The 23163-nt window shown below is 35.3% G+C and overlaps 1 protein-coding gene across 2 annotated transcripts; it reads right to left on the reverse strand.

The window, feature by feature from the left end:
• Window positions 1-545: 545 nt before the first annotated feature.
• On the reverse strand, window positions 546-22272 carry LOC121314845 (sal-like protein 3). Of its 2 annotated transcripts, none has more exons than XM_041248557.1 (4): window positions 21629-22272; window positions 6880-9867; window positions 6320-6663; window positions 546-3491 (listed from the first exon to the last, which is right to left on the reverse strand). In XM_041248557.1, exons 1-4 carry the CDS (start codon window positions 21708-21710, stop codon window positions 3060-3062), a joined length of 3846 nt encoding a protein of 1281 aa, XP_041104491.1. In that variant the 5' UTR covers window positions 21711-22272; the 3' UTR covers window positions 546-3059. The 2 variants fall into 2 exon arrangements, with proteins under 2 accessions (XP_041104491.1, XP_041104492.1); XM_041248558.1 differs by having other exon boundaries at window positions 3380-3491; window positions 6382-6663.
• Between the last annotated feature and the right edge of the window lie 891 nt (window positions 22273-23163).

Below are 23163 nucleotides of genomic sequence, written 5' to 3' on the forward strand. Positions count from 1 at the left end.
GTTCTTTTGCTGAAACATGCTTTACACTAAAATATTAGGCACCACATGGCTGCAGTTATGTCCTATTTTGATGTGTGTGCTGGTTCTTTAGCCTTGCAAAAGGACTGTTTTGCTTTCATATTGCACAGAAACGAGCATCCCCATATGCTCAGTCCATAGGCCTAAGAAGGTCTCATTTTGGTTGGATTAAAACTTACTCTGAAAAGGACAGAGTTCTTTTATATATGCTTCCAACTGAACTGCACTGAGATAGAAAAAATGACCAAACAAACCAAGTGTGAGTGGGTCTTCAGACATCTGGAATTATTTTCATAATAACTAATATCTGTTACAAATTTTGTGCTTTATTGTTTTTGCATAGAACTTTGTTTCTGGCATGTTGCAGTGTCAATGTAATGTTATGTTACTGATAATGGATTTTGAACTATTTTGCAAGGTGTTTTATGGAAAAGAATGTATACAGTAATAAGGCACATTTTCAAATGCAGTAAGACAACAGTGCGAGTAATAAACAAGCCGATTTAAAAACTCCAAACCCTCAGAAATAATATTACATCCTGCAATTTATTCAATTCCATATGACAAAATAGTAACCTAGACTAAGACATCCATTTCGGTCATTAGATGTGTCAAGCCAACAAGGTTTACTAATAAAAAATATTGGATCTAGGTAACAACGCCCAGCCGGTTCGGGTTGGCCGTCCAGCCCCACATGGTATCGCATTATAAAAATAGTGTCTCTCTTCACCATGCAGAGAGGAAGAGCTAGGCCCTGAACACAAAATGGGTTCAGTCTTAACTGTACCTTTAGCAACCTTCCTATTTACAACACTTTACATCTCTTAAACCTGTACACTTCCTTAGAGAAGGGATAACACTACATGGTACCAGATACTAACAAAAACAAACAAAAAGCACACAGAAAAAAATTACACAGATAAATAAAAACATTCAACTGCTGAAATGCAGCCACCTTAAGATTGTTTTCTTTCTTTAAAAGTGACCACAAAATTCCCCAACATTATGGGTAAAAAAAGATGAAAATACAGTGGTGACATGCTGATCATCACTGTAAATAGTCTTTTAAACTTGATCTCTTCCAATACAAATACACAGCTATCAAAGTGAATAGTTTGTTCTTCTTGTTGTTTTGTTCATGTTTTTGTTACTGAATCACACGATGACAGAATGAATTCATCCCCTTGCAGTACAATGGTGGGATTTATGTTTTAGAACGATTGTCCACGTTAAGTCAATTGTCAAGTCCCAGACGTTTAAAAAAAAGATCTTTCCTGTTTTCGTCATTCTGCAGGGGCACTCACACAACTGCTTTTCAATGTTGCACAATACCAGTACAGTTCAGTTGCACATTTAGTAACGATGGAAGTTTCCATAACTGTCCAAGCCCACGATGTTTAATGCAAAAAAAAAATGAGGTAGTACACAAAACATATACTGTTAGTTCAAGTTTTAAATAAGCCCCAGCCTCCCCAACACCATAGCTCAGAGTGGAAACCATCCATTTTTGCATGATTTATGTTTAACACCATGATCGCACCAAACATATGGTTTTAATGACCAAAGTACAATCAAAGAATAGCAAAACAGCAAGGAGGAAGCAAGTAAAACAGGATTCTAAGAGTTGAACGCTACTAGGAAATTTTCCTTGCTGTGCTGTACAAATACATAATATTAGACATCCCTTTTTGTATGTGGAAATAAGTTATGTACAGTAAAAACCAAACCTACACAATACTCTCTTCAACGATTCTTGAATCTGCAGACATCAGAAGTCATTTTCTTTTCTTTTTCTTTTTCACTCGGACATAAAGTTTCTTTAATTAGATGAATGGAACCACTGTTGGTGTGGCATACAGGTCTGTTTCTTGAAAACAGATTAGAAGTGATTCAAATAATACATAATAGCTTTGTTAAGGGTTAACACAAATTACAGACAAACCTTTAATTTAAAAAGTGCACAGGCATAAACTTAATAATTCTCATCAAATTATACAAATTAAATTTAGACTTATTAAATATTAACTAAAAGTATGCATATATTTACTTTTATTAATATTAGTAAGATTTGTCTAAATTGTGTTCATTTTTTTATTTTTTATTTTGTACAGTGTAACTCTTAAAATGGTTTCCATGTAATAGCACATCTGTTCAAATAGCAGCTAATGTAACTCATTAAAAAACATAATACAAAAAAATGTAAAAGTTATACATGTACCATACAGGGCAAAAATTCCAAATAAAACTTTACAATTCTTTTTTTTCTTTGTGTTTTGTTGTTGTTGTTATTTTTCAATAAAACTTTATTGTGCTTGCTGCCTTTATTAAAGGAAAAATCCATTATGTTTGTTGTCTTCAGTTAGAAAAGGGATCAGTAAAGGTTGGGCTATTACATGTTTTATTTACTTATTTATTTTACCCGCATTTTCTCAATATTATAAATACTAAATACATTGGACAATGAATTGTAATACAATATGGGGCACTACAATGTTAAGATTAAAATGTTTATTATATAAAAAGATGTTCAAGTTTGTACTTCATGTGGAGAAAAAAAATACAAGAACAACATCAAACAATGCATTTCAGTCTCATAAATTCAAGGCCCTTTTAATCTTCTGAAGTGTACAGTACCTGTGCAAAGAAACTACACCAAGGTAGCCTCTTTTTAAATATTGTTTTATATATTTTATTCTGATGTGTTTTTTTTTTTGTTTTTTTTTTTTTAAATCTTTAAAGAGCTTGGGTAAAAATCTAAATTTTAGAACATTTTCTTTTTTTTCCCCCAAAACAGTCAAACGTACTGGTAGAAACCAAAAAAGTACCATGCAAATCTTGCAAGACAACCGAATCTCAGCCAAGAAATAATGTATTCTTGGAATGAGTAAAGTAGCAAGGAAACAAAAGCAAGGTAAATAAGATCATTTTCTAACAAATACTGAATATTACAATTAATAAAACAAAAAAAAACTGTACATAATATAGTACATGAATTTATAGTTAGAACTGATTGAACAGTTACTTTGCTATTATGAAGTCTTTTAGTTAATACCAATCTCTTTATTATCTTCAGTAAACCTAGAAAATGGACGATTTCCTCCCGTATCTACATTTGTCTTGTCAAAACCAGTCACAGGCGAACTGTTGCCAGTGCGTGCCCTGTCCATTCCGCTTGTGAAACTATTTAACGATGGAATTCCACCACCGCCCAGAATAACGGGGTGTTGGGGGATGCCTCCGTTTTGTATAACAGATATTTCATTGTTCTTCATAGCCAGGCCGTTGGTGATAGCTGCAGCGTACTGGTTCCAGAAACTAGGGTCGACGTTCATAGCTCTTGCTGCCAGATCCTTCTGAAAAATCTCGGTGAACTTCATGGCATCACCTCCCAATAGTGCCATTGGGTTCTCCACTGACAGTCTGCGACCTCGCCTAGCAGGAGCATTATTCCACATGTGGGTTCCCATGTGAACCTACATTCAAAAACATCAGAAAAAGGCTCATGAATTTCAAACCGTTAAGCTTCTTATTAAGGAAAAAAAAAAAAAACTTGAAAACTGTTGAAAGCAGACATGTATATCAGTCACATATTAAAACAATAAGCAATCTGCAATAGTTACAACTAATGTAACTGTTAACCATTCTCAAAGTATTAAAGAGGTTAATTCATTTTTTTATAGAAAGCATACATGATTACTTTTTTATGATTATTACATGAAAACATATTGTTTATCCTTGGTAATTATGTCTGTTTAAAAATGTATAAACATTATTGTTTTTGAATTAACAAGAAAATGGGTAGGATGAAACTTTTTTTTTTTTTTTTTGATAACACATTTAAAATCAGAGCTCTCAACATTTGCATTTAACAATGTTAAAGGTTTTGGAAAGTATTTAAGGTATGACAGTTTTGAAAGATTTAAAACATTACATTTAAGATTGGAATATTGGATTTGTTTTTAAAATTGAGTATTTGTCTTTTTTTTTTTTTTTTTTTTTTTTTTTTTTTTTAAGGTGTCTCCCAATAACTACCAGTGGTCAAGTTATATTAGGAAGGCACAGCTACAGAATGAATCTTACTCATTCCATTCAAGTTTGAGTACTTCAATATTGTTAACATACAGCTGTAATATAAATAATGTGTGGCCGATGCTTTAAGAGTTATTGCATTTCTTTTCTCTTATTTTTTGAAAGAAGAAAATTCCACTCCAATGAGAAACAAAAAAAATGGCAGTGCTTAAAGACCTTTAATTATATTGTTTGGCTCTAGATTTTTTTTTTTTTTTTTAATGAACATTTATCGTCTTAAAAAAAAAAAAAAAAAAACTAAGAAGTTTTAATATTTTCAATTATCAAACAAACTTAAAAAATACAACATAAAATATTTAAGCTTTGTGGATGGAGCCTATTGTCATACAAGGTAATCAAGTTAACATTTCTCTAGTATGTATATACAGCATATAGACCAAAGAGACTCCTTTGCACTTATTTGATTATTTTGATTGTGTCTGTTATGAAGAAATGTAGCTTGTATCATAGAATAAACATAACCAGCTGGAATGTTTTACAACATATTAAACAAACCAGATATCTTTATATAAGTGATAAATAATATGTTCATTTTTACTTATCTAATTTATTCTGTCATGCAGGTCAGGCTAATAGATTGAGGGGTAGATGTACTAAAGTGCCTGTTGCAATAGTTGCGAACCAGTTGCAAACGAGTCGGAAGTCTAGGGTGAAATGAACTAAACAAGCGCCATGTTATTAGACACTTGAATGAATATGTAATTATGTCCGTTCCTGCATAAATTCGCAAAAAGGGGACGGAGATAGTGCAAATGAGGGTTTTCAGATATTCTAATGAGATGTACGAAAGCTGCCAGCAACACTTACAATTGCATCCATTCGTTAAATACGTTTGAAAGCATGTTTCGAACAGTCGCAATTGTTGCTGGCATTTCCCAGTCCACTTTTGTGCGTTGCTAGTTGTGCTCAATGCATTTTTGAGGCGAACACCCAAGTACTTAATTTTCACTAAAGGCAGGGTACCTAATTTTCACTACAAGCCTTGAAAACAAATTTCTGTGGCATTTCTGGTTTCCCCAACATGCTGGGAGCAATAGACTTTACACATGTGCCACTGACCCGTCCAGCTCATTCTGAGCATCTGTATAGGACTATCATCTATTTTGTGTTAATTGTCTAGGCTACTAAGCAGGCCAAGTTAAAAATAATAATAATTACAACAACAACAACAAAAAAAATGCTAAAATCATTTAGTTTCAATTTAAAATAATCTGATTTATTTTGTGTTTCCAGTAGCCTACAGGCTAAAATAATGTGCTAGGTATTCATTTGATTTTACTACTGTACTGTATGCTGTATAGGACTACTCTACAGATTTAGATTTGTAAATAATATAATGTGTAACCTACCCAAAACACATCAGTGTTATTTCAGCACAATGATTTACATGTAAAATGCATTGAGCACAATAAATGTATGTGTGTGTGTTTGCATTTTATTGTTTTTAAACCCTACAGCTCCTTATATTGGTCCAGTTTAACGAGGGGCTACTGTATGATTCGGAAGAGATTTTTGGGAGGGAAGGTGGGGGCCCCACTATAGAATCTGATGGGATTAAACTGCCTTTTGTTTTTTATTTTTTATTTATATAACAGTATTAAAATAGGTCAAATGAAGACGGAACAGAATGTACTGTACAGATTACGTTTACATTTATCAAAAACGATGCTATTTTGATTCTTGCACCCTTGCATGTATAGACGTTATCCTTCGGGCACCCTCCACTGCAGCAGACCACAACTCAACTCCTGCTATTTATTTGAACAATGTTGCTTGATTCTTGCAATCCCCAAGATCTTGCTAAGAAGACGCAACAAATATTAAAATTAGTATATTGCGGCTCTTTTCATTAACATATTTTCAAACAATACTTTGCGAATTGTTGCAAAAAAAATACAAATTGTGGTATATTTCTGCTGCGACTGGCACATCTAAGTACATCTACCCCTAAATATTCAAAAATAAATGTAAACATACTATCATAATGACATCCGGTGTCTATCCCAGACGCCATGTACCCATAATACTTTCTTACTCTAGCGCACTCTAAATCCAATATCCTAACCTTAAAAACACAAAAGGGGTATATTTTCCACTGTGGACAGATTGCCCTTCCCATGGTAAATGTAAAACATTGGCAATTTACCACAATAAAAAACAAGACCCAAAAGCTTTACAGATTATTATTAATTCTTAAATAACAGCTTCATACCTTAAGATTTCCTTTAGTGGTAAAAGCCCTACCACAGATTGTGCAACCAAAAGGTTTTTCACCAGTGTGAGTGCGTTCATGGATCTGCAGAGCACTTGCTGAGGAGAAGTTCTTCCCACAGGAATGACAGTTGTGCTGCTTGGGTGTCCGGCGCGGTGGCGGCGGTGCCAGCATGGGAGTGATACTTGGGCTCATCACTGTATGGGGTGCAGCTGGAACCTGGATACCAACTGGAAAGTGTGGGCCCTCACTTAGGGAGGTCGGCTTGTTGTGACCATTCACTTCAATTTTGATCATGCTGGGCGCTGTGTTGGTGACCAGGCTAGGAGTGCTTTGGCTTGGACCTAGAGTAAAGTTGGGTTCAAATATCTCAGAAGGTAGTTCTTTCAATTTGTGCGTCAGTAAGTGCTGTTTTAAATTACCCGTAGTGGAACACCCACGATTGCAGATTGTGCAAACAAATGGACGTTCTTTAGTATGGCTGCGGTAGTGAATTTCCAATGCACTCTTACAAGCAAAAGGCTTGCCACAGATATTACAAACAGTACTTTTAAACTTACCACGTTCTCTGCTCAGGAACAGCATGCTAAAAGGAACCTCCTCTTTGATGACGGGTCTGCTGGGTTGGGTGGCTGTCAGATCTAGTGCGCCTCCATTCTCGGGTGTGGGTGAGGGGGTTTCAGCTTTTTCTGACTTTACAATAGCATGCTCCTCCTGTTGCTCTTCATGGTTGTTGAATCCTGGTGATTTGTACTTAGGACTCTCAGAGCTACTAAGAGTAGGGGACAAGGCCTGCATAGAGTTGGAGGACTCTGACATAGCAGGACTGTCTGCGCTCTGGCTTTCAAGATCACCCACAATCGAGAAAGAGTCATTGGTCAAATGATCACTCTCCATGAATCCATTTTCAGTAGATTTCAGTCCAAAATTATAGTTCATGCTCATAGTGGAGTCAATCATTTTCATCTGGTTCTCCAGTGCAGCAATGCTGGAAATAACAGAAGGGGGAGAGGTGGGTGATGAACCAGAGTAAGACTGCAAAGGCTTAAAAGAATCACTTTCCATTTCCTTCAAATCCCCTTCTTCTTCCATGGAGTTCTCATCCATCATTTCATCATCATAGTTGCTCATGGCGTCAATGCTCTTCTCATCAAAGGAAAGTTCTGTGTCCATGCTGTCCTGGAAACCCTCTGGTAAAGGGGTGTTAGGAATCTGCCCTCCCATATGCATACGAATATGTTGCTGCAGGACCACAGCGTTGGTGAATTTCTTCTGGCAGATGGGACAGGAATGTTGCACTCTTAGTGGTGGTTTTGCTCTGTGAACTCCAAAGTGTGTTTTCAGGTTGCCTTTGGTGGTGAAGGCACGGCCGCAGACCTTACATTTAAATGGCCTTTCTCCTGTGTGAATGCGATAGTGCATCTTCAGGGCACTCTGACAACTGAGTACACGGTGGCAAATGACACACTGGTTTGGATCTGTCATTTTTTTGTCAATGTTCTCCACTAACTGCTGCAGCTTTGATGTCTCTGAGGTTTGCATAGAGTCTAGTAGACCACTGAATGGAAAATTTGCCTTGAACTGATCAGAAATCATTGGAAGTACAGGATTGAAGATGCTTGCTGGAGGTGTGCTGGGTTCTGTAACAATTACTGTAGTAGTAGCAACTGTAGTAACAGTAGTACTAGTAGTGTTGGAAGCTGAAAAAACTGCTTGGCCAGTTGTGGTGGGGTTCTCCCCTGGCCTTGTTGTGCAGCTAGGTGGCAGGTGAATTCCCTCAGGTTTAAGAACTGGAGGAGCCAAATTACCAAGGGTCTGTTGGGGAGATTCCGGAGCTGCTAAAACATTGGATTCCGTGTTGGTAAGATTTGGTGATAACGAAGCACATTCACTTGAAGTGGGAGAGGGCCTTTGCGGTGACCTGTTCAATGGAGTAATACTTGGAGAATCGTTGTAGCTACCCATGCCTGGAAGAGTAGGAGGCAACTGCAGCCCAACCGAGTTCGGGACTGTTGATAACACAGGCTTGCTATCCAGCCATGTTGTCACTGGCTTTTCAGGTGGCAAAGTCATCCCATAGGGGATGCCAGAGCTAGTAGGTACATTGTCGAGGTATTCTGGTACTGGGTAGGGGTTCATCTGGATGTGAGGGTACTTCTCTTTATGCCTCTGAAAGTGAACCTTTAGGTTTCCTTTGGTGGAGAAACGGTTCCCGCAAATGTTACATTTGAAGGGCCTCTCTCCAGTATGAGAACGCAGATGAATCTGCAAAGCACTGTCACTCCCAAAGACCTTGGCGCAGAACCTGCATTTATGTTTAAAAAACGGGTCTTCTGAACTGGGTTTGGTGTCAAACACTGACACGTTGGGTGGCTTTCCCTTACGATGCTTCATGAGGGCGGAGAGAGGATCTAGGGCATTGGCAGTGGCTGCAATGCTAACTAAAGGGTTGGGGAAGATCACACTACTTGAGGAGCTCTGAGGTAGTAGTGCCAAGCTGGAAGATGGGCTGAGCAGGCTTCTGTGTCCAATTGAGGGAGGGGTTGAAGCATTTTTTGGTTGTGTGGAGCTGTTGCTTGTGTTTGTGATGGTGCAAGGAGTAACAAGAGACGGAATCACATTACAGCTGGTTGGGGGCAGGCTTGGTTCAGCTGAAACAGATACGCGGTTCGGCATGCCTTGGTTAGCTGAACATGAAACATGTTGCTGAGGCCCATCCAAGGTGGATGGGATAGGACCAGATGCCTGTCCAGTGACTGCAGACAGCACTGGAGCTGGCAACTGATGAAGTGGAGGGGCAATGAAGCCTGGGAGTTTAAGTTGGTTGACAGTTGTCAGTGAAGCCCCCTGGGAAGCTACAACTGGGTTCAGGGGCGGTTGCATTGGCTGTCGGTTCATCATTGCCACCTGACTGCGGATTTGTTCAATCAGCTGCAACTGGTGGATCTGCTGCTGCTGAAGGGCTATCAATTGGTCCAGTATCATAGGGATGGCCATGGTGGTCGCCCCGGTATTTGCACCAGTTCGAGAACTCTGTGAGAACTGTGCAACTGCTACGCTAGTGCTCTGTAAAGTCTCTAAAGTCACATTAGTGCTTGGCATGTTATAGTTTGTCACAAAAGATGGGTTTGGAAGCTGAGGTAGAAAAGCAGGGGTTTCTGAAGAACCTGGATCCTTTTGCGCTTCTTTGTCGGACGATAGTTCCACCTCCATGGGCTCGTCTTCCTTTTCGGTGCTCTTTACTACCTCAGAGCTTTCATTGCTCTCTGTTATTGGACTACTCTCCTCGGCAGCCTCACTGTCCGCTGGTTCACTGGGGCAGCTGTGGACAGGGGAAGGCTCTGTCAGAAACTCTTCAGGGTCTGGAGCCGCCTCGTCCTCATTCACGATAAGCACCAGAGGGTTCTTTGTGCAGTTCTTCTGGTGCTCCAAGAAGTCTGGCCACTTAAAAAATTCAGCGCAGCACTTATCACAAATGTGTGTTTCTTCGCTGCCACTTCTACTCTCATTTCCACTGTCTGCATCATCCACTCCTTCCTGTGGGACTGCTAGAAAAATCAAAAGAAACACATCAGACACTGAGTTACACACAACTCACACTGCAAGTTTCAGGTTTTTTTTTTTTTTTTTTTGCACATAACTTCAATTGATATTTTTTTATTCTGTACAAATCACCCCGCTTCAACACTTTTCAGGTCTCTGTGTGTGTATTCTAACTCTCTCTATCTGGCTAATCATTTTCTTTGCACAATCCATCAAATTATGACGGCCTATCAATTGTGGATACTGCTTTGTAATGAAATTCCATAGAAGCTATTGATTTCCAATATTTCCATATAACTCACAGCTGCCTTGTCTGTTGGGTACAAATCAGCCCTTTGATGAACTCATTAGGATTCCTCTTTACTATCAAGCTTCTTCATTTCCAACAGAAGTAGAGATGCCTTTGCCAGTTCGCTTAACATTGCTAAACTAATCTGTAACTTTTTTTGGCATTAACCTACTGTCTGAGATGAAACCCTTGGTACCTAATTCTTTACCGAGCTAGGGAAACTTATTTAAAGCATCTTCACATGCTTAATATAATCGTATTAATACTGTTATACATACATGATGTCCTCTATATTAAAAAAGCTCAAATTTTTGATTACATTGTTTAGCCTGCATACTTATTATACTTTAGGGATACCACCTGGATGCCAGGAGTGGTCCGATCCACATCTATGGAAGTCTGTTACAGGTCTGGTATACTTTAAGGAAGCCAGGTCCAAACAGTGGAGCAGTATGTGGCTGGTCCACCTTATATATTTTATACAGACATTGCAGCCACTAGCTTTTTTCTGTTTTAAAATGGTTGAAACAAGGGCAATGTCGGAAACAACTGCAATGTGTAAAACACTGCATACTCCTAAGACCTTAAGCGTTAACTTTTTGAAAAACTCTGCAATAAAATAAATAAATAAATACATACGTGAAAAGTCACATTACATGTATACTTTAATGAGAAGGTCAGTAAAAACGGACATTATATAACAGGAAATAAAATCAACATAATGCTTATACTACAAACCCCATAATGTGGTTACTTGTGTATTCCCAAATGCGTTTTTACTACAGACTCCCATTCCATTTTTTTCCGAGAAGTATTTTGCAGTGGCAACTACTAAATGAATTCCATATGTACTGTGGCATGTGAACAGTGGGAGCAGTCGTTGTCTGGTATCAGTGGCAATGTCTCCAATGGTACTAATACAGTTTCTGAAGGGATACTTGTTCCCACAACACACAAAACCTTCTTGGCAAGTTTGGCCATGTACTTAAGTGAGCCACTGTAAACGTTCCACCGTTCCAGTGGATTAATGTCCAGAGCCTATATTTATCATTCATGCATGAAAAAATAACTTGATTTGTTCGTTCACATAAAGTTTAGGATTGTCGCACACGTAATTAAATCCTGATTTATCAATTTTGTGTAAGGTACTCGTACATATTTTTCTGAGTGATAGGTATTAATAAATCTCAATGTCACTAAATTTGCATTTAAAATGTCCCCATATAGTTATATATGGTATACCATATGTAGCTATGGTAACCCTGTGGGCGACCTTTACCATGCATTATTATACGTCAGTTCCTAAAGATAAAGGACAATGGACATATAACAGACAATGGATAAAGGGCAGTGGACATAGTCACATTTTTTTAAAAGTACATGGAATATTTTTTTTTCCCCAACAGCTTAATTTTTTTTCGCGCACCCAGCAATTTTCTTCGTCATAGATATATAATATATATATATATATATATATATATATATATATATATATATATATATATATATATATATATATAAACCAGTAGCGTCTAGTCAGACTCATTTTCTACATTCTTTCTTCTTCTTCTTTACAAAAAAGGACAAATTACATGCTAGTGTCATAGCAGAAAACCCACTAATTGGTTACACATGTTTAATTACAGTTGTAGGCAGCCACTTCCTCAGACTAGTGTTACCATCATGTGCCAAATAACAAGCATGTTTAATGAACGGAATTCTAATTCACACCTGATCAAATATGTAGCTGCACCGGAATGAGAAACCCAGCTACAGTAACGTTTACTTTTTATAAATCTGTGGCACTGGTATGTATCTAATGCCAGTGTCTGCTATGCTGTACATTTCCACCAACATATATCGGTGACTAGTTGACACCATAGCTGAATGACTTCAGCAAATGTATTCAGATAGATCAAGAAAACCAGTTACTTTTATATGACTATTTTTAGTGACGCACACACATATACATATATATGTATGAGAGAGTGAGTGAGATAGATATACATCAGTAGTTTTAAATGTTTATTGTTTGTTAAAACATATTAAAAAAATCATATACGGAATCACAAATATCTAATCCTGTCATCTGATGTTGTTGTTATACTTCGGTTCGTAATTATACTCCTTAAATCTGAGAAATGTGCGGCACATATCTGTGAAAAATCAGCAGCTTTAAATGTGTTTTACAAGATGAACTCAGAAATGTTATATTAAATCACAAACTTATTTTTGTGAATCAGTACCATTGTCTGCTGACAGGCCTAAAACAGGTTTTGTATTCGTCATCACTAAAATCATTCTACTTGATTAAAACCTACCACAAATGCTGTAAGGAAAACACTCCTATATCCACCTTCATAAATGCTGACTGCAATCATACATTTCCTTGCATTTGTGTCTGTAAATCATTCATTACTGTGATAATTTATTATCTCTGTTATAATTTATTGCTAAAGGGTCGTAGCTGCAACCAGAATCCAATTTCTTTAAGACAATTAATGATAAAAAATAAACAGAAGGGTTTCAAGCTCAAATAGGATAAATCTGCACTTTTACCACCACAGATATCTAGCATTTTTTCATTCTGTCTATTGGGAGAAAAGTATATGAGGGAAACCCATTAAAATCCAAAGAAGCAAAATTATTTGTTCATTGAGAACATTTAAGTTAACAAGAAGCAAAGCCTGACCTGCACTGTAGTAAGTGTTTGCATCTTCCAGTTTAACTACATCCTTTTCATGCAATTACAGCAAAGCGTTTACTTTTAATTTATATTTCTATGACATGCACAGCAAACAAAGCAAAACAAGTATTGAAAATGGCAAAACACACATCCCTGTAAACACAAATCTCCTTAAATGATCAACTGACAAAATTGCAAATTTGCATAATTAAGGGTTAAAAGGTCAGTGTAAATTAGTAAGAATGGTTAAGGGTGGATTTATTATTAACATGCACATTGCTTTTCTTGATTTTTGTTTCTGTCAAAACAGTGGAAAGCATGCGGTGAAGCATACACTGCCACTGTCATTATATTGCCATGCATAATAATACTCCTTGTAAATGATTTATTTCAGACTATGAAAACGAGTAACCCATACTATTATATAAAACACATCATCATGTTATTTACAGTCTCCTAATCAATCTTTTGCGTCCATTTAGTAGATACTAGAAAATAAAATACATCTGTCATTGCAAGCATCTAATACTGGTTTCATTTTTGTAAATTGAAATTATATTTTGCATTACTTACGTTATTCAAATAAAAATAATATAACCCATAAACCGATTTACCTTAATAAAACAACAAAATAATAACACTACTGAACTATCTATGTCTTACGATGCTAAAGTAAAACAGGGACTTTGAGGTGAATCTGTAGCTATTATATTGTGTGAATAAACCACCGTCAATTTATGTCTTTAGAAGGGTAAAAATGTTGGTTGTTTTTAATAAATAAAACGACACTAAGTATACTATATATAGTATATATATAATATATATATATTATACTAACGTTATATATATATATATTATACTATATATATATATAATGCTTTAAATAACTTTTGTGATTTAAAAAAAATGCTGATTTAATTGAGTATAAGATTTGAGTGTAAGATTTAATTGCCAAATCTGTTTAGAAAACATTTTTGAAAATAAGGCCTCTCGCATTTTTGGGCAAAATGTATTCATTTTAGGGTGATGTTCTAATGTATAAAATTATGTTGTGTGGAATGACAAGATATGTTTTCTATTGTTTACCTAGCAGTTTAACATTTACAACACCTCTCTACAATGTAGTGTCAAATAAAAAATGATAAATAATTATGTTAGTGATGAGCAAATAGATAGTTTTCACTCATTATTAGTTATCTGCTAGAAGGCAAAATCTTGTGTCATTCACAGTAAACTTTAGAGCAAGAATATTAATATGGCTTTCCTTGTTGATAAAATAGTGCTTACATCAAAATTAACTGGTGAAATTGTTATTGATCTTTTATCACGATGTAATATGACCACTTTATATAGTACGTTAATATATATATATTATATATATATATATATATATTATAAGATATATATATATATATAATATATATATATATATGTATTTAACTTTTACACACATTATTTTTGTTGTATATACATACCGCAAGGTAAAATCCACATCCAAATTAGTAATCCACACAACATCAAAATATTTTAAGCAAATAAACCTTGGTATTATTTTCTCTTTTGTTTTATGAAACTATTCAGGTACTTAATATCTTTAGTACTTGTACAGGTCTTTTAGATTTATGAGTTATTACTAGTGCTGTACGGTTTTAAAAAGTGTCTAACGTGAGTCCGGCACATTTAAACAATGCTGTTTTTGTCCTATAAAAGTCTAGCTCCCAAGAGATCACGTGTGTTTCCAAGGTTATATGCCACAAGATAACGACACCACTGCATTTCCTAGAAATTATTAGAAATGATTGGTACCACCACGGTAAATTCCTTTTAACTCTTTAAGATGAATCCTATAAAAATCACTGACCAAGTGAGACAGAAGGAGACAAATAGGGACGCCTGCCGAGTTTAACAATGTAGAAAAAATTCCTGAATGAATGACAGTTTATCCATCTCTTTCCAGTTTGTGAAAGCTGCTACTAAGACGATGAACAGTGGAGGGCACTCTTGGTATACTGACTATATCACTAACCCAGCACACTTATTTTAATGGGCCAAATCTCAGCATTTGTATTCCAACTAACACCTGTGGTTTAGCCACCAATAGTTCTCTATTTCATGGACATGCACTTTTAATGAGTAGAGTACAGTTCTATTTCAACACCAACAGTGGTGGCTTTGTGTGCATATGCAGATGCAGAAAAGCTAAAACACTCATGATTTGTTTGTACTCTCAGCGTATGATACTATATTAAATAATGAAACTTTTGTAGCGCATTCAGGGTGACATCATGTTGATTAGTAGTTTTAATTGGGTGTCATATTTATGCATGCTTTCAGCACAGCAACTATAATTAAAAGAGCCATCCTATTGTTCTTTGAGCCAACTTCTTACAAGCATCTCTGGCACATCAAAGTGGGTGGTCCGAAGGTCTCTACCAAATGGTGAAGCATGAAGAAAATAACCAAACAGAGCTATACAAAGGAAGCAATGAGCAGCCATATTATTACATTTATTACAGTCTTGAAGTTTTCCATTGCTAAATAAACAATAGAGGATCTACTGGAAGTACTTTATACAAAGAATGTGGTTTGACTACATTTTCAAATGACAGTTGAAGTTTTCTAAAAGTCCTTAAAAAAAAAGATGTTTTGATATAGGCCTGCCTCAGTGCTTAAAAGAAATGTGACAACAGTGACAAATGGAGAGCATTTACAATAAATAACGATTTAATTGCACAGGCCACTTTTCTATGATCTGACACACATGAACCATAGGCATTCTAATAATCTATATATTACACTGAAGAGTGATAAAATTTAAAAACAGAAATCCTAACGTTTCCTTTTTTAAATTAACCTAGCATTACATACCCTGTATATTAATGATTGTTAGAAACAAATCACACAATCACACATTACTTGGGGAAATTACAAATACCTGTCAGGTATCTTGCACTAAAAAAATAAATATGTAAATGAAAACAACAAAAAAGCCTTAATAATGTAGCCAGCATTTAAATGAGGATAGTTTGAAATTGCAGGGCTCCATAATTTATTTGAACTTTCTAAGGATTGTAAATACTTGTTGATGCAGGCGGACATTTGACAGGATGCAAAGCATGTAGCAAACTCACAGGAATCTTCAGTTAACACTCAAAATCAGTGTTAACACTTAACAGAACAGCGGTAAACTGTGCTGCCAAGGTCAACCGCACAGATGTACTAATTGTATTATGAACTTGACATCTAGTGGCCACCCCTAGCAGGGCATAGCAGGCAAAGGTTAAGTCAGCAACCTCTGCTAAAGCACTTCTGACTGCCCACCCTGAGGGCTAGACCACTGGAAGCTTGTTGGCACTCCATGCAATCTCACCTTTTCAGGGACACCAAACAAAAGGACACTAATGTGCTACATTTGACAACAATGCAGACCTAATACAAAAGGGACATACAAAGGGTCAACTCAATGCTAGAGTTTAAATAATGACAAATCCTAATAAAACAGTAGATCTAAAAAAAAAAAAAAAAAAAACATGTAATTTGTGTTTAAAAAAAAAATTTCCTTCGATATAAAATTAGAGCAAAGTATTATAAATAAAGAACCACATTCAGGTAACAGAATATTAGGTAATTGTTTTTTGAAGATAATTGTATAATGACAGAGAAAATACAACAATTACATTTTGCCTAAATGTGTGGAATATTTCTTTAGCACAGGCCCCTTTTTTATTGTATTAAAAATACATTATACATTTTAATTCATTCTAAAAGTAAAATAAATGCCATTGAAGCTACTTTATGGACAGTCAATAAGCCAGAAAACCTGTTAATCAGTAAAAGCAAAATGTATTAAAATAATCTTACTGTTGTATATAATGTATTCCATATCCATATATCTGTTGTCAATAAGCACTGGGAAAAGGTTAAATAAAAATTACCTTCTTGTTAGATTTATAAAGGTAATGTTACACGTAATCGCCTCCCGTAGCAAAGCTTAAATGTACATCAGACTTCCCGTATCAAAAGGTATGACCCGCTCCAGCCCTGACTTACCAGTAATCTAACAGCAGTCTTTCAAATATATAAAACAATAACATACAAACCAAAACGATTAATTCATTTGTGTATGTAAAATACAGAATACATAAAAAGTTAAAGAAAACAAATCAACAATTTATGAATTCTGACAAAAAAGCTGCAATTTAGGAATATATGTATATTATCCTTTATTCAGTGCTTTGATTAAATAAAGATTTAAACAAGCAACACTTGTGATCAACTACAAAACTACTAAGGCATTAGAAATGCAAAACGAAACCTGACCCAGTTTTCTGTACTCACAGACAGCATACAGTCAACCTATCAACCTGCTTAGGCAATTTACAATGTAAATCCATACCTGTTGTTAAATTTCTATTTAGGAAAGCCATATTGAGCTGCACTCAGCTTGTTACCTGTTGTCTCTACAGAAAATTGAAGGGATTCAGAAATATTTTATAGGCTTTTCATATAACTAACAGACATCTGGCACAAATAGCAGTTTTGTTTGTCCTTCTGACATTAAATGATGCATCTAAGAGGTGACAGTTTCTAAAAAAGGTTATATCCCTAAACCATTTGAACACTGTTGTTTGCTGAACACTTAGTCACTCCTTTAAAGACTGAGAAAACAGTTCTTGCTATTTTTGCAGTCAGTATGTGCTATTGTTTCTCAAGCACAATGGGCCTCTTATGCTAATATTTTTTTTTTTTACTTGACAATAGCTGTTTGATTTTTATAAAACATGAAGTTTTCAAAAACACATGTCGTATGTTTGACCAATAGTTAAAAGCATTTATTAAAACATGAAGTTTCAATAGGCACGTAATATAAGAGCCATCTAATGCAAGGAGTGACGGGAACTTTTATTATAGGATTAGTAGTCTCAACTATAATAATATTATAATATTAAATTAATAAAATAAAATAATATGTTATTTTACCTAGGGTAGATGTCTATATTATCAACAAGCACAAAGTCTATTTTATTTAACACTTTTCAAAGCTTGATTAATTTAACCAGGTGTGCAATGTACATCTGACATGTTTCTGAACTAAAAAAAATTATAAAGCCGCAGCTTTTTCATGAAGCTTTTTTTAACACTTCTCAATTCTTACTGTAAATGAAGTCACATCAAAGATACATATGATAAAAGATATAAAACCAAATGATGTAACCATAATTCAATAACTGCAGCCGAATCTTTCGCCTTTGGGAAACAGTTGTTGTGTTAGTCGTATTGGGCCAAAGATGAAAAAGAAGAAACAATATTGTAATTGGACCAACAAGTTCAAAATACAAGCGTTTGCACTAGCGATTTCTGAATTCACTTTACATTCAAATACGTATGCTTTTTATAAATACTGTTTAGAAGTAAATGGCAGACTGCTTGTAAAACAACACAAGGCACACATTAAATGTACGAAAGGTTCTTGTTTGGGGGGCGGGTTGCTTTCGTTTTAACAATATTAGAAGCCCAAGACATCCACATCACTGTGAGATATTGTCTAAAAGCATCTGTGTGTGCGTCTTAGTGTTGCAACTTTCTAAAATAAACAATATATAATGGAAGTTTAAGTTCTATGTTTCCTGTAAGTTTCAAATAATTTAAAAATAACTGCAGAAAGGCAGAACATAAAACCACAGTGATGTATTATGTGCCACAGCCCTTCATACTGTCAATAAGAAACCCTGACTCCAATCAGTTTCTCTGTAGTCTTCCAAATTAAAGATGTCAGGGTTTAATCAAACCACTGTTGTGTACTACAATTCCAAATAAGAAACCAAAAGGATGTCAAATGCCAACTTCACTTTTTGAAAGCACTTATAGATTACAATATTACACAGTTTGCAGGTCCCTTTGTGTGATTAAATATGTTACATTGTTAATAAAATAAATAAATAAATAAATAAATAAATGTACAGGCCCATTGCCATTTTTTTTACTTAACTATTCTTAAAGCAGATACACATGATGTTTTTTTTTTTTTTTTTTTTTTTTTGTGACTGTCTAAACTTAACCATAACTAGGTATGCTGTTCATAAACATAAACCAGTTCATGTAATCTTACAAATATTAACATTGAGTTATAAGGAATCAATTAATAAAGCCCTAATCACATAATGTGGATACATGAACAACCATCCTGATATAATTACAAGTTTTGATTATTACAGAAAATCTGAATCGCAATAATAACACAACGGCAATTTAACCATTTTTGAGAATCTATAGTTACACTTTTTTGTCGCCCATTTTCGCACAAAAATCCAACCTTCTGTAGTAAATATTAAACTGTCACTGTGACACATATTGTCTGTTTTTAAACAAGGGTGACTGACAGTCATTTCACTTAAGTACATTTAAAATATACACTACCACGAAAAAGTGCAGTTATATTTATATGAGTGTCCTAAATATAAAAGAATATAACGGTTGTTGTGTAGTAAAATAGTTCAGAGATAATTATTTATAACATTGCGTGTGTTGTTTACATGGTTTGGTTCACCATGTTCACAAGTATCCTTTGGAAGTAAATATAAATAAACTTGAGTACATGTCTGAAAGCTATTTATTAACTAAAAGTATATTATTTTAAACACGGAAAAACAAGTCATTGCAATGTAATGTCCCTATTAATGCTCAGAAGCTCAAATTGTTACATTGTTGCATTTTTTGGGGGGGTGAGGGGGTGGAGGGGGGGCTGCAGTGAGCGCCGACTATAAGCTATTCACGAGGCTCAATAAACGTTTAAAAATTCCTCACTGGGATGCAGTGTACTCATTTAATGGAAAGACTGTCTCTTTCATTGCGCAAAAATAAATCTATTCATCTGATCATGTAGTCATTGAGGCCAATACAAAACAAACCAAGTGTGAGAAATTCTACGTGATGAAGTAAACAAAAAGCATTTCCATAACAAAAAGACACTTTGCACTTAATCTACCCCACCATATGCAAGCGTTTCTCTTTAAGCACGGCTCCAGTTGAAAGCGGGTGTGACAAATATGCAAAAGATAAGAAAGATATGCTAAAAAACACGTTTCCCATTGTTTTGCCTTCCCTTTACTTTCTAGCAATGTGTAAGTTCACGTGAAGTTTGAGAATGTGGAAGCTGCATCCCGTCTTTAAAACTGATTGTTACTGAAGATATGCTTTTTTATTTATTTATTTATTTTTTTTTTATTTTTTTTATTTTTTTTTACCAAATAATATGTGATTATTAGAGGAAATCATCTAATTTGTTTCTTTATTTTTATAAGCATAATTCTGCACATAAATATACAATACATACAACGATTTAATTAAGGTGAAAACAGCAACATCCTTAGTACGGTTTACGATTTTCTGTTATTTATTTTATTAAATCTATATTTAAGGGAAAAAAGCAATTGTTCCCTTTCAAAAGAAAATCAAAACGTTTGTTTAATTACTTTTTTATTATCATGTGGAATTACACGCGTGCATTTGTAACCTGCTCAACTGACAGTTGAGTTGCATCCAGTACATTTTTCACTTTGTGTTTGGGAAGAAAAACTTCTTGTTCTATAACCAGTAAACAATACACTATTTATGTTATATTTACTATATCGTCATAAACTTAAAAATTGACCACACATATACACTCGATGTACATTACTTGTAGATGCTACTGATAAGATTAATAATATGCACATAACTTGTTATTTAATTAAAAAGTAAAACATTTCTGTTAACGCCATGGCCTGTTACAAAATAACGTAGCCTATGATTTTTATTTCGACCTGCCTATTTAAAACACAGACACTTTTTCTCTGGTTGTTACATTGATAAATGCGGTTATCTGATATAAACATGTACATATAGTTCCTAGCCAACAAATACAGTGTGTGGGTTTTTTTTTTTTTTTTTTTTTTTTTTTTTTTAAGTTAACGCATAATTTAAAAATACAATTAAAAGTAAAATACGGATGAAATATTATCCCTGTGACTGACTCCGACAACAGGCAGATTGGCTCGTCTACTGACTATAGTACAAATCCATTTTGCCAACAACTGAACTTTCTTATACTAATGCTTTAACATCTCACCTCTCAATCATATGATTTACATATAATAAACAAACCGCAAAATGCTGATATGTGACCATTTTGATCTCGTGGTATTTGCATGCGAAACACACACACACACACACACACACACACACACACACACACACACACACATACACACACACACACACACACACACACACACACACACACACACACACACATATTTGACCGGTCATTATATCACAATTAAAGTTTTGAATATACTGTAGCGTTGGATAAATATACCCAGTGTTTGGTTGAAAAAAATAATAATTTGTGCTGGTATGGTACTGGTTCGGTAGAATCGAAAACACTAAGCGAGTCAGTGATCCACACATAAAGATAAGGAAAATAACATAATAAACACCAGTGTAATTGTTAACAAAAACTTTAAAAAGCTTAACAAATACATTTCAAACCCTACCTTATCATTCCAACAACTGTATTTGTCTATCCAAAATGACATCTGTACTACTCTTCTTTTTCGTCCGAAGTCCACATCCAATCAGTAATAGTAGATCGAATGTCAGAGACTAAGTTTGTATAGAGAGATCTTGATCTGGAAAGGCACTGTACGTTTTGCGAAATTGTGCAACTTCTACTAACCCGTTTATTCGTTTAAAAAAAAAAATCTCCCACCCCTTCTTTTCCGCCCCAGTAGAACACCTAAAAGAGACTTACCATCTTCTGAAACTACCTCGGTAGCTAGTGCTTGCTCTTCCGATTTCAGATGCTGGGGCTTTGCTTGCTTGCGGCGCGACATGCTGCTGGTAAGAAGCGACTTGTTTCTGCTTTTTGCAGATACATCAGCAGCGAGCAAAAAAAAAAAAAAAAAAAAAAAAAAAAAATGTTCACAAATAGTCGAGTTGCAAAATTACGGAAATTAGCTGGTGTTGCTGTTGTGTGGATTGCGCATGTCTGTATATAATTATGATAGTGAATAATGCATTGCGATTAATGGTGGTGTGAGAGGGGATTGGCTGAGGTCCAGCGGACACACACTGGATATGGAAATGAGGGATGGACTCAGCAATTAGCTGTCTCACTGTCAATCTATCTGTCTCTGCTCTCTTTCCACCTCCTCCAACACCACTGCAAACACTGCCTATTACACTCTACACAAAAGGTTCTTCACTTTTTGGAAGGTCAGGTTCTTTTCTTTTTCTGTCGCGCTCTTCTTGTTAATTCTAACAATTCTTTCCTCACTTGATTTATTTAATCATATCCCATATTTCATTGTACATTTATTGATTATGTTTTCCAGGGTTTTTTTTTTTTTTTAATATTATAAATGTGAATGTTTTGGCTCATCTTTTTTTCATTCTTGTTCGGCTTTATTTTTCTTCTCCCATAAAATGCATAAAAACACGTTTTTTTTTTTTTTTTTTTTTTTTTCCCACGGGTTTTTTTTTTTAAAACTTGTCTTCAAAACCGTCTCTTGTCTCTGTGTATTTTATTTTATTTATTTTTTTACAGCTTTTTTCTATACTGAAATTCCTCTCGACCACTGGTTGGAAGAAAAAAAAAGTTTTGAAGAAGGTTGTAAATACGTGTCTTTCTTTTTGGAGACGAGGCAGCTGCAATGAGTTCTTGTTTACTGTCAGTTCTACTTGAGACGGTTGATTTCCTCAAAGTCCTTCGGTAGAACAAGTCCTTGGGTTGCAAATGTGTTTTTTTTTTTTTTTTTTTTGTATTACTTTTCAATGTTTTTGAATTCAATAGAATGTTATATTTATCTTACTTCTCTGGATTTATTTTCTTGAGAACAACTGATCGCCACAATCCGGAGGTTCTTCATTTTCTCCTTTTCTATTAAAAAACAAAAGCAGCTTACACCTGAAGGTGCGAGCGGATCGGGCTGGTCTCCCCTTCTTTGCACTGCTATCGGCTGCGCTGTGTAACCTCGAGTCGCTGTCCAAATTCCCTCGTCCTTTTGTTTAAGATTATATATTTATATATTTGTTTAAAACCAAATCCCAGATACCAATGAGACGGTCATGAATGTGTGTGATGAATCTTTGCGAGATAAGACAGTTAATATGAGGTTTGATGTTGCTGTAGTTCCTTATCTTTTACTCCCTCTTCGAGACAGAGCAGTGTGTTGCGTGTGCGAGTGAGTGATCTCAGCTCTCGGTAAGTTTCAGTTCAGCCTACAACAGGACAGCCAGCATTGCATTGAGCGACCGCTAGGATGTACCACACAGTTACTGTTTTAA

The sequence above is a fragment of the Polyodon spathula genome, chromosome 4 (genome assembly GCF_017654505.1).
Source record: "Polyodon spathula isolate WHYD16114869_AA chromosome 4, ASM1765450v1, whole genome shotgun sequence".
Classification (NCBI taxonomy): Eukaryota; Metazoa; Chordata; class Actinopteri; order Acipenseriformes; family Polyodontidae; genus Polyodon; species Polyodon spathula.